The following is a 15,575-nucleotide window of genomic DNA, read 5'->3' as shown; positions in this document are numbered from 1 at the left end:
GCGCAAGGCACTATGGGAATTAGGCGCAAGGAAGTTCAACTCGCTTCATTTGACCATCTCTTTGCGCATGCGCCCCCTCGCCTCGTCAAATAGTCACCGAGGTGTCCCTAATAAAGTGACCCGCGTGCGTGCATGCGGCGGCCACCGTACGACATGGCGGCGCCATCCATGATGATGATGATGATGATGGTGGTGGTGGTGGTGATGCGCGCGCACGTCAGCGACGCGGGGGGGCGGGGCCACGTCACGACATCTCCGTTTCCTCGCAGTTTTCCCATATATTAAAAAAAAAAAGAAGAAGAAGAAATAGGTCGTGCGTGGTGGACGTGCTGCGCTTCACGCGGAGGAAAAACCAACAAACATTTGAGGACGGACGAGCAGGTTAGTTGGAAGACGCCCGACGCAACATTGCTCGCCTTTTAGCTTCTTTTCGGGGACGTTTTGTCAACCATGATGGAACAATATTTTATGCTTTAGCTATTACGTCGTTTTTTGTTTTTTTGTTTGGTGGGCTTCTTCGGTTCTGTTCGGCTGATGTAGCACCGCGGACAGCGCCTAACTGACGACATGCGCTTGTTTCCTCGCAGCGGTCAGCGCAGACGGGCGGCTCCCAAAAAAAAAAAAAAACCGAAAACGCCACCTGAGGATCGACACCGGCTGCAGGTTTTACACCTAAAACAACAACAAACAAAATGGAAGGACAGCAGGTGAGTGTTTGGAATCTTCCGCTTAATCTGAGTCAATTCCATTTCACATATTGTCGACTGTCAAAATGGCAACAAATTGCCAATTGAGTCAGAGTGCGAATTTCATGAAAGCTGTTTTAGAAAAACAAAAATCACATTAAATTAACATTTATTATGTCCGAAATGTTGTCTAGTGTGTTGATGAAAGTAAAAATGATTATTTTTTTCTTTTTATTTTGCATTTATGCAATTAATGTAAAGTAATTACATACAGATGGTAAAAAATAAAAAAAAATAAAAAAACTGTATTTACTGGTGTAAGGATAAATCCTAAAACCGGCAACCATTGTGGAACATTGCATCATCAAAGAGAACAAACCATTTCCAACACTTTAGATTGCTCAATAATTGCTAAATAAACAAAATAACTCCCTTACACGTGGATTAACCAATAGTATTGATTGGTGGGGGAAAAAAATGTGACATTTAGCATATTGTGACTTGAAATTGAGTTTATTTCTGCGGGCTATGACTTTTTATTTTTTATCATGAGTCATGTTTCCTATTGAAATGTTGTGTGGCTGTTTATTATGAATGATTGATGAGCATTTAAGGCGTTATAAATATGACACTCGCCTCTCAGTGTGATGCACATAACAAAGTAGCTTGCTTGCACCACAAATAATACAAATAATAATTAGTCAAAGACATCTGTTATCTGCATTATCCTCTTTGAAGAGTGATGACATCAATTTTGCATAAAGGCCTGGCTGTGTCTTTCATGTCATTGATTATGAAATCAATGTTGACGCGCACGTGCGCAGATGCTGTGTCACTCTTTGTCATCGGACCCTCAGCCTGTCTGTCGGCCAGCTGACAGCTTATCAATTTGATTGATTTTGGATTGCGACACAAAACAAAATCAGAAACCAATCAAGCAATCAGTTTGATTGATTTACAGGCAGACAATAAGCAAGATAAAAGTAACGTTCATCGATCATAAAATCTATTTGCAAATGTGTTGAGCTGTGGAACTGCTCGAGTGAACAAATATGGATCAATAGACATCTGATTTGGCTGATTTAGAGAACTGAAAGCGTTTGAAAGTCGCTCCTTTTGCGGTCCTTCCTGCGTGTGGCAAATATGAGCATGTTAGTTGCCATGGTGACCGCCAGGAGATGTTCCGACGGCCCCCAGAGATGAAGCAATATGTCCGAATAATCGCACTTGTGCGACATGATGAAGATTTGATCGATGACTTGTGTCGTGCGCGAGCACTTTGCTGTCAACAAAGTCGCAAACGAAGCGCTTGAGCTGACGTCAAGTCGCCGTCAAGGATCCTTTGATGGCTTTCGTTGCTTTTATTCTTCTCTTTTGTGAGCTTCACCCAAGTTGGACAAAAAAAAAAATGTAAAAAAATATCAGCGATTGGTCGCATCCTGGCCTAAATGTGAACCGCACCTCCACGTCAGCTGACTCAAGGACGTCCTCGAGTGTCCTCTGCACTTCCTGCTCTGCTGGCGGCAAGCAAGCGAGCGAGCGAGCGAGCGACCGATTGCGCGCTGCTGACACAGCACAAAAAGACAAAAAAATAAAAAAAAATTATGTTGGACTGGTCACCAGAGCACAAAAGAGACAAACAAATGTCTGACCAAAGTTTTCTCATTTGAATGAGAAAGCATGCGATGGACTAACTGTAGTTTTCATCCTTATGACAAAACATATTTCAACCCCCCCATGTCACTTTAGTGCCAAAGAAGAACATAAAATTATTATGTCTAAAAATGAGCTTTTTTGGATTTCATTCAACATAAGTGGTCTGCTTCTTTTTATATGAAAAAAAAATGTCATCCTAGACTTGACATAACATATAAACATAACATAAATATAAAAGTCATCTTTGTTATTACTGTGACTGTACCTTGTTCATAATTTGAACCCCCCCCCAAAAAAAAAATCAGGGACGTCCTCTTAAAGTCACTCCAAAAGTTTCTTCAATTTTTTTTTGTTTTGTTTTTTACAACAAAGTCCTCCAACAGTAACGACCATTTTGGTCGTTTTACCATGCATCAAAAATATGGCCATGATTCACGTACTGTAGTTTAGCGCCCTCTATCGGCCATGTTAAATAATGCAAACGACTAACATTGCACTTACAGAGCTAAACATCTCGTAACAATCACTGTCTTCATTTTTAGTCTAATGGTTGAGATTAGTAAAAGGCCGGTACAAAATTTGTAGTCAACACTAACAAAATACGGAGGCAACACTTAAACATTAAACACTCGTCTTTGGACTGGGTTCGAAACTCTCTTTTAGAATTTTTGCGTTATTTAACATGGCCGCTAGAGGTCGCTAAACTGAAAGATGTCACACGGTCGTAATTTGGCACCTTTTCAAAACGGACATACGTGGTCGTATTTATCGGCGGACTGTCAATTTTTTTTTTATTTTTTATTTTTTTTATTTTTTTTTTAAGCCAAATAACACTTTGCTATTAGTACGGGGTGCACACGTGACTTGAATAATTTCATGTTGAGCTGACACAAACTCAATGTGGAGACGATATTTCCAAACGTCAACATGCCGAAAACGTGACTTGCGCATGCGTGACATCCCTCCCTCCCCCATGAGATTCACATTTGAAGACATCAATCGCTCATGAGCTCGTCTTCCTGTCCCGTTTGTTTACTTTGCTGGCCGAGCGGCGACAGATGTGCCGTCGCCATGACGACCGCCTAATCTGTCTCCCCGGAGACGAAACCAACCTGCGCTTCCGGTACCTTTTAGCCCTTAATTGCATTTGCCTTGACACAAACGTTTTTCTTTAATCCATTTTTGTTTTTCTGTGTGGCTGCCGCAGTGTCGTCATTCGGATTTTGTATCAATGCACTTTTGACCACTCAAATTGATCGTCTTCAATCTTTCAACATTCCAAATGAAAACGTACTTGTGTGACCTTTGACCTGTACAACTCAATTGACTTTCTTCACAGTTGTTGCTTTATTTATTTATTTATTTATTTTTAGATAAGTGGAATCATGAGGTTGCAAAAGTGTGCACACCTTCTTCCAACTGACTATTAATAGTTTTGGAATTTTTTATTTTAGTTTTGATTTTGTTTTGAGTTTTGTTTTTTAAATGTAGTTTGAATTTGTTTTCGGGGTGGTTTTGTTAGTTTTAGTATTAATAAATGCTTCGTTTTAGTCTAGTTTTAGTATTAGTTTTATTTTATTTTTTTGTTTTTTTTTACATTTGTATTGCTTGTGCGCAATATTAAAGAAAAACAAAAATCTCCAAGGGAGTCTTTTGGTGCTTTTCTATTGGCTACTGCTAGATGACGTCACTACTGTGTGACACCCTTTCAAACGTTCTGGTTCATATCAAAATATATGTATTTATAATCACATTTAAAATGATCCCCAGAGGTTCATGCATTCAATTAATTACCAAGGATGAAAACTAGGGACACATTTTACTATAATTATAGTTAGTTTTGTCAACATAAAATGTAGTTTCAGTTAGTTTTCTTTTTTTTTTCTTTTTTTTTAAAGCATTTTAATTTTATTTTGTCAATGAAGTTGTTTTTTGGAATTTTAATTTTAGTTTTTTGGTTAGCTTTAGTGCACTAAAATAACCTTGGTTCAGAGGTTTGAATTTAAAAAAAAAATATATATTAAAAATGGCACTTCAACAGGGGTTGTGCAGACTTTTGAATATCTTTTTTTTTTTTTTTTTTTTTCTCCTGACTTGCGTGTCATGACGTGGACATTTTGCAGGGCAAGCAGGTGACGGGCTACCTCCTCTTCTCGCTGACGACGGCCGTCATCGGCTCGCTGCAGTTCGGCTTCAACACGGGCGTCATCAACGCACCTGAACAGGTGAGTGCCAATGATGAGTTCTCTCGTCAGCAACGAGGGGTGGGAACGTCACGATACAAAATGATACAAGGCTCACCATAACCATCATCTCGCCATATGATATGAGGTAATAAATCCACGATAAAATAAAATCATAATAAATAAACTAAAATAAATACATAATATTAACTAATGATAAATAAATAAAAAAATCCTAATATTAATCATAATATTACTAATATAATATATATATATATATATATATATATATATATATATATATCCGGTCATAAATCTGCGATAATCTATGATAAAACTAATCAAGACATAAACTGATGTTTGTTTGTTTTTTAAATACCATCACTGAAACACAATATTCAAGCTGGTGTCTTCTTCACACTGACTACTTGTGTGAATTTATTTATTTTTTAATAAATACAAACAAGCAAATTTATGTCTTTCATGTTAGTCGGTTACATAGTCAATTATGTCATTTTATAAACTGCCGTTTTTTTTTGTAACATTGCAAAAGTAAATACTGAAATATTAAATCCATTTAAATTAATATTCCTCAAAAATTGTGTGCTTCAAAAAGTCAAAACATAAAATATGTTGAAGATATAATCCAGATTTTTGAGTCATTTGCTGGACAAAAATGTTTTATTTTTATTTTATTTTTTTTCCAAGTTATTTTTTTTTATGATTATTTTTCCAGGATTTATTGAAGACAGAAATGTCTTTTCACAAGACAAAGTAATCTGATGAGTCTTCTTCGCCTGAAGACTTGCGTCCATTTCCCCGCCAGTTTTATGATGTGCTCCCCCTAGTGGTTCCGCCAAGTCATTGTTCAATAAGTCATGAACAATGGAGCCGTTCTAGCGGCTGTCTGTTAACTACAAATGTCGCGATACTTGCGTAGGCGTACGGCTAATCTATCGGGAGCCAAAGTATGATTCATTGCAATATTGGCACGTTTGTTTGTTTTGCTTTTGCGGCGTGAAGAAACTGCGCGCCTTCTTCAACGCGACGTGGATGGAGCGTTACGGCGAGCCCATCGACGCGGGCGTCTGCACGGTGGTGTGGAGCGTCACCGTCGCCATCTTCAGCGTGGGCGGCATGGTGGGCTCCTTCAGCGTGGGCGTCATGGCCGACCGCTTCGGCAGGTGGGTGCGCCGCCCGGCGAAACCGAGCCAAGCGAAGGCGCGCTGACTGACTTGCGCCGGCAGGAGGCGCTCCATGTTCCTGGTGAACGTCCTGGCGCTGATCGGCGGCGCGCTGATGGGCTCGTCCACGCTGTGCTCGTCGTACGAGATGGTGATCGCCGGCCGCTTGGTCATCGGCCTCTTCTGCGGCCTCTTCACGGGCCTGACGCCCATGTACGTGGGCGAGGTGTCGCCCACGCCGCTGCGGGGGGCCTTCGGCACCTTGCACCAGCTCGGCGTGGTCGTTGGCATCCTCGTCGCGCAGGTTCAACTTTCTTTTCGTGTCTCTCATGCTGAAATTGAAGGCATACTTGACGCCTTTTTCAGCAGTTCAAAGTTCAGAAGAAGTCCAAAATTAATTTGGGCAATTTCATTAGTTTTCATTTTGAAATTAATTCCCTTTAAAAACGAACATTTGTTTTTAAAGGTATAAATTGTACATGAAAAATAATGAAGTTATCAAATTAATAATAAGTTTAAAATGAATTAACTTTAAAAACGATTTTTTTAAAGGAAAATTCGTTTTTAAAGGTATGAATTGTGCATGAAAATTTAATGAAGTTATCAAATTAATAAGTTTCAAATTAATTGCCTTTAAAAACGAATTTTTAAAGGAAAATTCGTTTTTAAAGGTATGAATTGTGCATGAAAATTTAATGAAGTTATCAAATTAATAAGTTTCAAATTAATTGCCTTTAAAAACGAATTTTTAAAGGAAAATGAGTTTTTAAAGGTATGAATTGTGCATGAAAATTTAATGAAGTTATCAAATTAATAAGTTTCAAATTAATTGCCTTTAAAAACGATTTTTTTAAAGGAAAATGAGTTTTTAAATATGTTAATTTTACATGAAAAATAATGAAGTTATCAAATTAATAAGTTTTACATTAATTGCCTTTAAAAACGATTTTTTAAAGGAAAATTCGTTTTTAAAGGTATGAATTGTGCATGAAATTTTAATGAAGTTATCAAATTAATAAGTTTCAAATTAATTGCCTTTAAAAACGATTTTTTTTAAAAGGAAAATGAGTTTTTTTAAATATGTTAATTTTACATGAAAAATAATGAAGTTATCAAATAAGTTTTACATTAATTGCCTTTAAAAATGTTTGTTTTTTTTCAAGGAAAATTAGTTTTTAAAGGTATTAATTGTACATGAAAAATAATGGAGTATATAAGTAATGGAGTGTATAAGTAAAATAATGTAAAATATGTATAATATAATGTAAGTAAATTAAAAAAAAACATACTTTTAATGGAAAAAATAAATATAAATGAAAACAAAAAAAACGTTTGTACACACACACACACACATATCTATATTTACTTATACATTATATTATACATATTTTACAAGTAAAATTACTTATACACTCCATTACTTATATACTCCATTATTTTTCATTAAAAATTCGTTTTTAAAGGCAATTCATTTTAAACGGATTAAAATTACTTATATATATATATACGGGAATTTTGAGTTTCTTAAAGTAAAAACTCACCCGCGATAAAGGGGAACGCTGTATTGTATTGCAACAATGTCCTGAGGCGCCCTCTAGTGGCAATAAGCAGTCAAGACAGCTTGAGTGACATTCATAACAGAAACACGACATTAGCTTCTTTTATTGGGTGAAAAGTTACAAATGGAATTGCAAGTGAACTTTAGCGTGTGTGCGTGCGTGCGTGTGCAGATTTTGGGCCTGGAGGGCCTGCTGGGCTCGTCTCGCCTGTGGCCGCTGCTGCTGGCGCTGACGGTGGCGCCGGCCGTGCTGCAGTGCATCCTGCTGCCATTCTGCCCCGAGAGTCCCCGATTCCTCCTCATCAACCTCAAGCAGGAGGAGCAGGCGCGCAAAGGTCAGCCGCGGCAAAACACGACATCCAAAACAGAAGAGATCGACCCTTGACCCCCAACCGTAATGTTTGCGCTCGCTACCCAAAATCCGAACCGTTAACCTTTTCCAAAACTGAACCTGAAGCGAAGTCGAACCTGAAACAAAACCATAAACATGATGTTAGCATGCTAGCCGTTAGCATTTTCCTCATTCCCTTTTTTCCCCCCTGTTGCGTCGTCGCCACCTTGAGATGACAAACCGACCGACGTCAGGTTTTGACAAACGCGCATCAATCATGCTGCGCTGCTCGCAACGAACGCAACACAAAATATTCTTTTGGCTGTGATGGATATGATCATAATAGGCAATGAAGACGCAGCCTGCCAAACACAACAGCACTTTTTCATCCTCCTCAAAGATGGAAAATCATTTTTGATCTTTTTATATATGAGTATGTGTATATATATATATATATATATATATATATATATATATATATATAGATCATTAAAAAAAAGTAAATATTATTTTAATAATTTTACACAATATAACTATAAATTTATAAATAAATAATAAATTAATATTTTTTGTTAAAAAAGTGTGTGTGTGTGTGTATATATATATAATATACTTTTAAATGATAATTTTTCAACTGTAATTTTGCCATTTCGAAATTAGAAAAGCTTGGATGTTTTTGTTGAAAATGAAACGTGTACCAAAGTCCAAAAAAAAAAAAAAAAAAAATCCCCAAAAATGTGCAATTTCAAGGTTTTTTGTTTTGTTGAGTTTTTTTTATTTTTTTTGAAACTTGACACCAAGTTGTCCATTTCTGCCCACGTGCGCGTTTCCCTTTGCCAGCGCTGGTGCGTCTGCGCGGCAGCTCGGACGTGACGAGCGACCTGCAGGAGATGAAGGAGGAGAGCAGCAAGATGGCGCTGGAGAAGAAGGTGACCATCCCGGAGCTCTTCCGCTGCCCCGCCTACCGCCAGCCGCTGCTCATCGCCGTCATGCTGCAGCTGTCGCAGCAGCTGTCCGGCATCAACGCCGTGAGTCGCCGCCGCCGCGAAAGCGAAAGCGTCGCCTCACCTGAGACGGCCGACGGACGCTTGTGGTTCTGCGCGCGCAGGTCTTCTACTACTCCACGGGCATCTTCAGCTCGGCCGGCGTCAGTCAACCCATTTACGCCACCATCGGCGCCGGCATCGTCAACACCGTCTTCACCGTCGTCTCGGTGGGTGGGCTCCTTTTTCATACACGTCACACAGGTTCATTTTTAACGTTCAGATTGATTCAGGGGAAAAAAAAAAAAAGTCAATTTTTTTTTCATTTTGGGGATAAAATTCAGTTCAATAAATGAAAACATATTTTCAAGTGAAAAGTTGCATTTTTCAACTTAAAATAATTTGAGAGAGTCAAATTGATATGAGAGAAAATTAGGGATTTGTTTCGAAAATTTAAAACATTTTCTATGATTTTTTTTTCTTTCGAGGAATCAACTTTTTTCAGATATTAAAACAAACCCCCCCCAAAAAAATGTCCATTTTCAAAAATTATACTTGCAGAGAAATTTCTAATTGTAATTAATTGATTAATTAATTAAATAATTAATTGAGAATTTCCTGCGTTTGGCTGGCAACCAGTCCAGGGTGCCCCCCCGCCTACTGCCCAGAGCCAGCTGAGATAGGCGCCAGCACCCCCCGCGACCCTTGTGAGGAATAAGCGGTCAAGAAAATGGATGGATGGAATTTAGAATTCAAGATATTAAATGACGAAACAAATTAAATCGTTGTTTTTATTATTATTATTATTATTATTTGTTTTTTCCTTTAATTTCTTGGAAACCATTATGAAAACAAAAATGTCCAAAAAAAAATCTTGAATTTTTGGAAATATTTTTCATTTTCCTTCCATGCTTTTAATATTTATTTTTATGGCAGCACTGTAAGAAAAAGTTGTGAGAACTCAAAATTTCAAGACAACAAACTTTGATAAAATTTTGGGTCGCGCAATAACATAAGTTTTGCCTTGTTTAAAAAAATAAAATAAAAATAATATATATATATATATATATATATATATATATATATATATTTTAGTTTTTCCTTTAATTTCTTGGAAACATTTTTTTTAAATGTCAAAAAAAATCTAATTGTAAGTTTGGCCTTTTTATTTATTTTTTTAAAATACATTTTTTTTTCCTTTTTTTTTTTTTAATGCAAAAAAATATATATTTTAATTTTTTAAAATATTTTTCATTTTCCTTCAATGCTTTTAATATTTATTTTTATGACTGCAACTCTAAGAAAAAGTTGTGAGAACTGAAAATTTCAAGACAAAAAACTGATAAAATTTTGATTCGAGCAATAACATATTGTAAGTTTTGCATTTTTATTATTTTTTAAAATACATTTATTTATTTTTTTGTTTTTCCTTTAATTTCTTGGAAACATAAAAAAAATGTCAAAAAAAAAATCTTTAATTTTTGGAAATATTTTTCATTTTCCTTTTATGCTTTTAATATTTATTTTTATGACTGCAACTGTAAGAAAACTAGCGAGCACTCAAACTTTGATAAAATTATGCAATAACAATGTTGCAAGTTTTGCCTTCAGAATAAAAACATTTATTATGATTTTTTTGTGGGGTTCTTCCCTTTAATTTCTTAGAACCGTTTTATTTTTGAAATAATGTTGCAAGTTTTGCCTTGACGTTGTTTGTTTTTGCGCGTGCAGCTGTTCCTGGTGGAGAAGGCGGGCCGCCGGACGCTCCACCTGCTGGGCTTGGGCGGGATGGCGGTGGCTGCGCTGCTCATGACCATCGCGCTGCTGCAGGTGAGTCGCCCGCTTTTCCCCAAGCGGGAGGAAGGCGTGACCGGATCTGTGTCCCCGCCCCCCCCCAAACGACAGAAAGAGGTGGCGGGCATGAGCTACGCGGCCATCCTGGCCGTGATGGTGTTCGTGGCCATGTTCGAGCTGGGCCCGGGTCCCATCCCCTGGTTCATCGTGGCCGAGCTGTTCTCGCAGGGCCCGCGGCCCGCCGCCATGGCCGTCGCCGGCTGCTGCAACTGGACGTCCAACTTCCTCGTCGGCATCAGCTTCCCCAAACTGGAGGTGAGCGCCAAAAGGTGAAAGCGCCGATCGTAGACAACCAAACGTGGAGGTGACGTTGGACGAGATCAGTCAGTCAGTCGTCCTCCATTGCAAGCCTGGCGAGACTTCCTGGTTCGCCGAGCCGCTCGCTTGACCAATGACAGGCAGTCAAACCCAAGACATGCTTAGGACCTCATTTCATAACATTCCCACTTGGCAAGTACGGACCAAAACTACCCAAATTTTAAATAAATAAATGAAATCAATGGCTAAATCAATCCAAAATAATAAATGGCTAAAAGTGAATATAAAAAAATAGAATTCAAAAATTAAATACAAATGTATTTGTGTATATATATATATATTTTATATAATTTTAGTATTAGATTTTTTTATATCAGCTTTTATTTTCACTTTTAGTCATTTATTTATTTTTATTTAGTCCTTTTATTTATTTAGAATTTTAGCAGTTTTGGTCCGCCATTCGAAACTGCCAAAATAAAAAATAAATAAAGATATAAATAAATAAATGACAAATTAACATTAATTTATATATCTATAATATATATAAAAACGAGGAAAATGTTGCCTTCCCGGCAGGAATTGTGCGGTCCGTGGGTCTTCCTGATCTTCATGGCCTTCCTGGTGCTCTTCTTCATCTTCACCTTCATCAAAGTCCCGGAGACCAAAGGCAAAACCTTCGAGGAGATCTCGCGCAGTTTTGGCGGCGCGTCCACCTCTGCCGCCGCCGCCGCCGCCGCCTCGTCCCCGGAGGAGCCGCGACGCATGCCCGAGGGCGCCAACGGCGCCGCCAATGAGGAGAAACAAACGGAGAAGGAGAAGCTCCCCCTAGTGGAGGCGTGCGCCGGCGACAGCGACGAGACGGCCCCCATGCGGGAGAAGTCGGAGGTGGTGGAGAGCGTTTAGACGTCGCGCCAGGAAACGAGGAGGGCGTCCATTTTGAGGTCGATCCGCATTCCGCCGCCGCCGCCAAATCACTCGCGCTCGTTCACAAAGCCGCGCCGAGCCTTCCTGGCGAGTGGTCGATGCGACGACTTGGCCGGGGCGGGGGAGGCGTGGCCAACTCGTTTGGATATTTTCGTGTGCGTGCTTCATTTTATAAGCTTCGTGTAGATACAAGCCAACGCGGAGGTGGGCAAAAAAAAAAAAAAAAAATTGTCAAAATGACTAAAATCGTGTCGGAAATTGTTTGTTCATGTATTTATTTAATGAAATAATTGGTTGATTAGTTGGAAATAATTAAATGAAATTTTGATTTTTGGGAGCTAAAGATTTTTTAAAAACTTTTTTAATGTTCTTAAATAATTGATTTGCATTTAAAATATCTATGATAGTAATTAAAAAATAATTCTCATTTAAATTGTATTTCAAATAATTATATTTAAATGTCTTATTTATTATGTAAATTAAATGACAACATGACAAAACATTAGACAAATTGTTACATTTTAGTATTTTTTTTTCCAAACTAATCTGCCAATTATTTGATTGCAGTATTAAAATAATTGATCACCATTTTTTTTTTTATTCATCTATTTAATTCAATAATTGGTTGATTGGTTGGAAATAATTAAATGAAAATTTGTTTTATGGGAAATTAAGATTTTTTTTATTTTTTTTATGTTATTAAATAATTGAATTGTATTTAAAATATCTATACTAGTAATTAATAATTTGTTGATTCGTAGAATATTTTTGTTTATTTTATGTGAATAACTCACTTTTTTTAAACATTTTTTTTGTATTTTATTTTGTATTATTTACATTTTATTTGTCATGATTATAAATGAACCAATCAGGCAAACAAAGACAAAATATAAACCAATTTAATAACATGGACACAAATTGAAAAGTAGACACATTTATATATTTTTTTTGAACAATCAATTACCAATTATTTGATTGTATAAAAGATGAATTCGCTTCAGCTAAATTGTGAAACCCCTCCAAAAAAAATGTCAGTTTGCCCATCAAACGCGACGCTGGTGTGCTTTCTGCTGCTGTTACCATGGCAACCGCCCACTTGGACAGTATTGCATCATCCTTTGCAAAGGCTTTTGGGAAATGTAGTTCCTTAACTCACTTTTCTCCACGGCGCCATCTTGTGCTTTTTTTTTTTTTTTTTAATTAACGAATGCTGTCGGGCCTTATTGTATGATAATTATTTTTATTTTATTATTTTTTTTATTAGCTTTTAGTCAGTATTACCAAAGCACATTGTGAGTCCTTTTAATTGTTAGAACTCCCAAATATTAGCTTCCGCCAAAAAGTATTTTCCTACGCTACTAGATGAGAAATATATTCTATATGAGAATCTATTGAAGAGAGCCATATTTATGTTTGAAGATGGATTATGAAGGGAAATAACTCGGCAACGTGCAATATTCGAAGATGACTTTTAAAAAAACGTGTGCAATCCAACATTTCAAGGCCCTGTAAAGTCAATTCAAACATTTTGGGGGCGTGGCTAAAATGGATCAATTGCAAATGGCAATTCATTTCAATGGCCAGCAGAGGGCGACGTTGCCCAACATGCTGACAGACTCGTCCGGTGTCATATTCTTACTCTACTACCATCTTAGTCCTTCCTGTGTGACCTTAATGCGTGAATGCTTTAGAGCGCCTCGTTGTCACGGAGGTATTTGATAAGATAGTAGAGTGGGCGTGGTTTGAGCGCATTCAGCGGACACGCCCACAACGGCTTCACTTGAAATGACTTACATTTCAAGCCTGGTTTTATATACTTATAGATTTTTTTTAAATCAAATTTGGAAGCCATTTTCCTTTTGACTTTACAGGGACTTGAAAGCGGTGAAAGGCGAGTGCAAATATGTGGAAGTTGCCTTTTTATCCATTTTCTTATTTGTCACCGCGATGAAATGTCTCTGGAAAAATTAATGTCGCGATGTTTAATATTCCTTTTTAGTGTTAGGAATATTTTTCAAAGTTTTTGGGTCATGCAGACATATTTTTCCCTCGTTACGGAACTCGCATGTGGACACTGAAACAAAAGTAGGCCAACTTTTTTTGGGGGGAAAAACAATCACAAGAGAAATTATGATGTATTCATGAAAGAAATTAACGTTTTTCCAAGCCCCAAAAAAAAGGAGCATTTTTTCCCTTTAAAAAAATGTAATAAAAGTATCCAATGCTCTAAATATCTTAATTATTGTAATTGTATTGAATAAAACTTAATATCGAAGTTTGTTTGGTGTAGACAGTTAAACATTCTTTAAAAGATTGGATTTTTTTAAAATTATCTTAGGCTCATGATTTTGCATTTGGGAAATAGTTTAGCATAACAATCACGCGAGAAATGACGACGTAATCATGAAAGAAATTTGTGTTTTTCCAAGCAAAAAAATACAAATCGTTTTTTTCCCCCTTAAAGAAATGTAATAAAAGTATCCAATGTTCTAAATATCTTAATTATTATAACTGTATTGAATAAAACTTAATTGATGAATTATCAAAATTTGTTTGATGTAGACAGTTTAAACTCTTTAAAACATTGTATTTTTTAAAATGATTTTGAAATCCTGCCAAATGACATTTTCCTCTATTGACTTTTGCGTGTGTGTGAAATTATGTACTATATTACAGTACTCATTGTAGTTATCACCACAAAGTACTACAACAAAAAAAGCAAAATCCAGTAGCTTTGATAGACACAAATACTCACCAAAAACATATTTAACAGTATTGTAAGTTACGCAAACATTTTTTTTGTTAACTCTGCGCTTAGAGGAACGTAACTGTACTCAAATAATAATTCATAAAGGTTCAAAACCTGACCTAAGGAAACGTTTTTAAAGCAAATGTAGCGTCGTCGATACACGTGAACTGTACTTTGACAAGAATTCTTTCACGCACCACTAGAGGCGCTAGTAGCTCACTTTTTTTTTTCCTTTTTTTTTTCATTTTGAGGCCACAGATTAGTATGGAAATATGAAATTGCCAATGTTCAGGAAACATTTTCACTCGTGTGAAATGTATTTAAAGACGTTTGAAGGTGCCTGCAGGCTAAATGCTACAAACATAGCATGTATTCCCAAAATGTCACGGAAGATTGTGCAAGGCATTATGGGAAAATATGCTACATTGATAGCATTTAGCCTCCAAATCCGTCCAAAATGTTGACTCCACGGTGGCAGTTCCACACTTGCGTAAGTTAGTATTTTTTGCGCACGTGAAATATGTCGTTTGAATTGACGTAAGAAATTCCCCGTGCGTGCGTGTCGTCTTCCGCTTCGTGTCTTTTGAATCGACGTGTTGTATGCTCGCAAAATGTGTGTCGTTGCTGGTGTGACGCAAATGTTTGGATTTCTTCACTGATCACTGATGCTGCACTTTGACTTGAATTTTCCACAAAGAGATGTTTATTGGGGGAAAAAATGGGGAGGTGTCATTGGTGGCCATTTTGCTTTTTGTTGTAGTGACGTGGGGGCCACTTTCCACATGGTGACGTGCGCGTACATGTTTTGTGTGCTTACTTGTGTTTGTACTCTACTTATGGAATGTTCTGGAATAAATAGACGATATCAAGACACATATTGAGTGAAGTACTGCAGTTTTTATGTCACGTTGCTGACAACAGAATTTCCAACGATATATTTTTTGTAGAAAGACTGATATTCTTCCTAGACTTTCTTTGTAAAATTAATTTTTCAACTTTTAGCAGAAAAATACCACTTTTTAAAATAGTTTTAAAAAAAAAAGAAAAATATTTTGGGCTTCCCCCACAAAAATCGAGACGTTCTAAAAATGAATTTTTATAAATAATGCTCAGTTTTTAATGACACTCGCAGAGCGATGGAGTTTTCAGGTGATCGATTGGAGCTATCGATTGGCGCTCGCTCGCTCACTCGGCTCCACTCGGGCTCTT

At 37.1% G+C, this 15,575-nt stretch overlaps 1 protein-coding gene across 3 annotated transcripts; it reads left to right on the top strand.

Annotated features, from left to right (window-relative positions):
* The first annotated feature begins 117 nt into the window (after window positions 1-117).
* Window positions 118-15,239, top strand: LOC144007979 (solute carrier family 2, facilitated glucose transporter member 3-like). Of its 3 annotated transcripts, XM_077507985.1 has the most exons (11): window positions 135-381; window positions 588-707; window positions 4,466-4,567; window positions 5,549-5,709; window positions 5,773-6,013; window positions 7,440-7,602; window positions 8,439-8,626; window positions 8,707-8,811; window positions 10,313-10,411; window positions 10,487-10,690; window positions 11,270-15,239. In XM_077507985.1, exons 2-11 carry the CDS (start codon window positions 693-695, stop codon window positions 11,594-11,596), a joined length of 1,605 nt encoding a protein of 534 aa, XP_077364111.1. In that variant the 5' UTR covers window positions 135-381; window positions 588-692; the 3' UTR covers window positions 11,597-15,239. The 3 variants fall into 3 exon arrangements, with proteins under 3 accessions (XP_077364110.1, XP_077364109.1, XP_077364111.1); XM_077507984.1 differs by having other exon boundaries at window positions 118-381; window positions 541-707; window positions 10,313-10,690; XM_077507983.1 differs by having other exon boundaries at window positions 119-381; window positions 10,313-10,690.
* The last annotated feature ends 336 nt before the right edge of the window (window positions 15,240-15,575 follow it).

Source organism: Festucalex cinctus, chromosome 19 (assembly GCF_051991245.1).
Source record: "Festucalex cinctus isolate MCC-2025b chromosome 19, RoL_Fcin_1.0, whole genome shotgun sequence".
NCBI classification, from domain to species: domain Eukaryota; kingdom Metazoa; phylum Chordata; class Actinopteri; order Syngnathiformes; family Syngnathidae; genus Festucalex; species Festucalex cinctus.
Note: the sequence above shows the minus strand (reverse complement) of the source record. Positions and strands in the feature narration are given on the sequence as shown.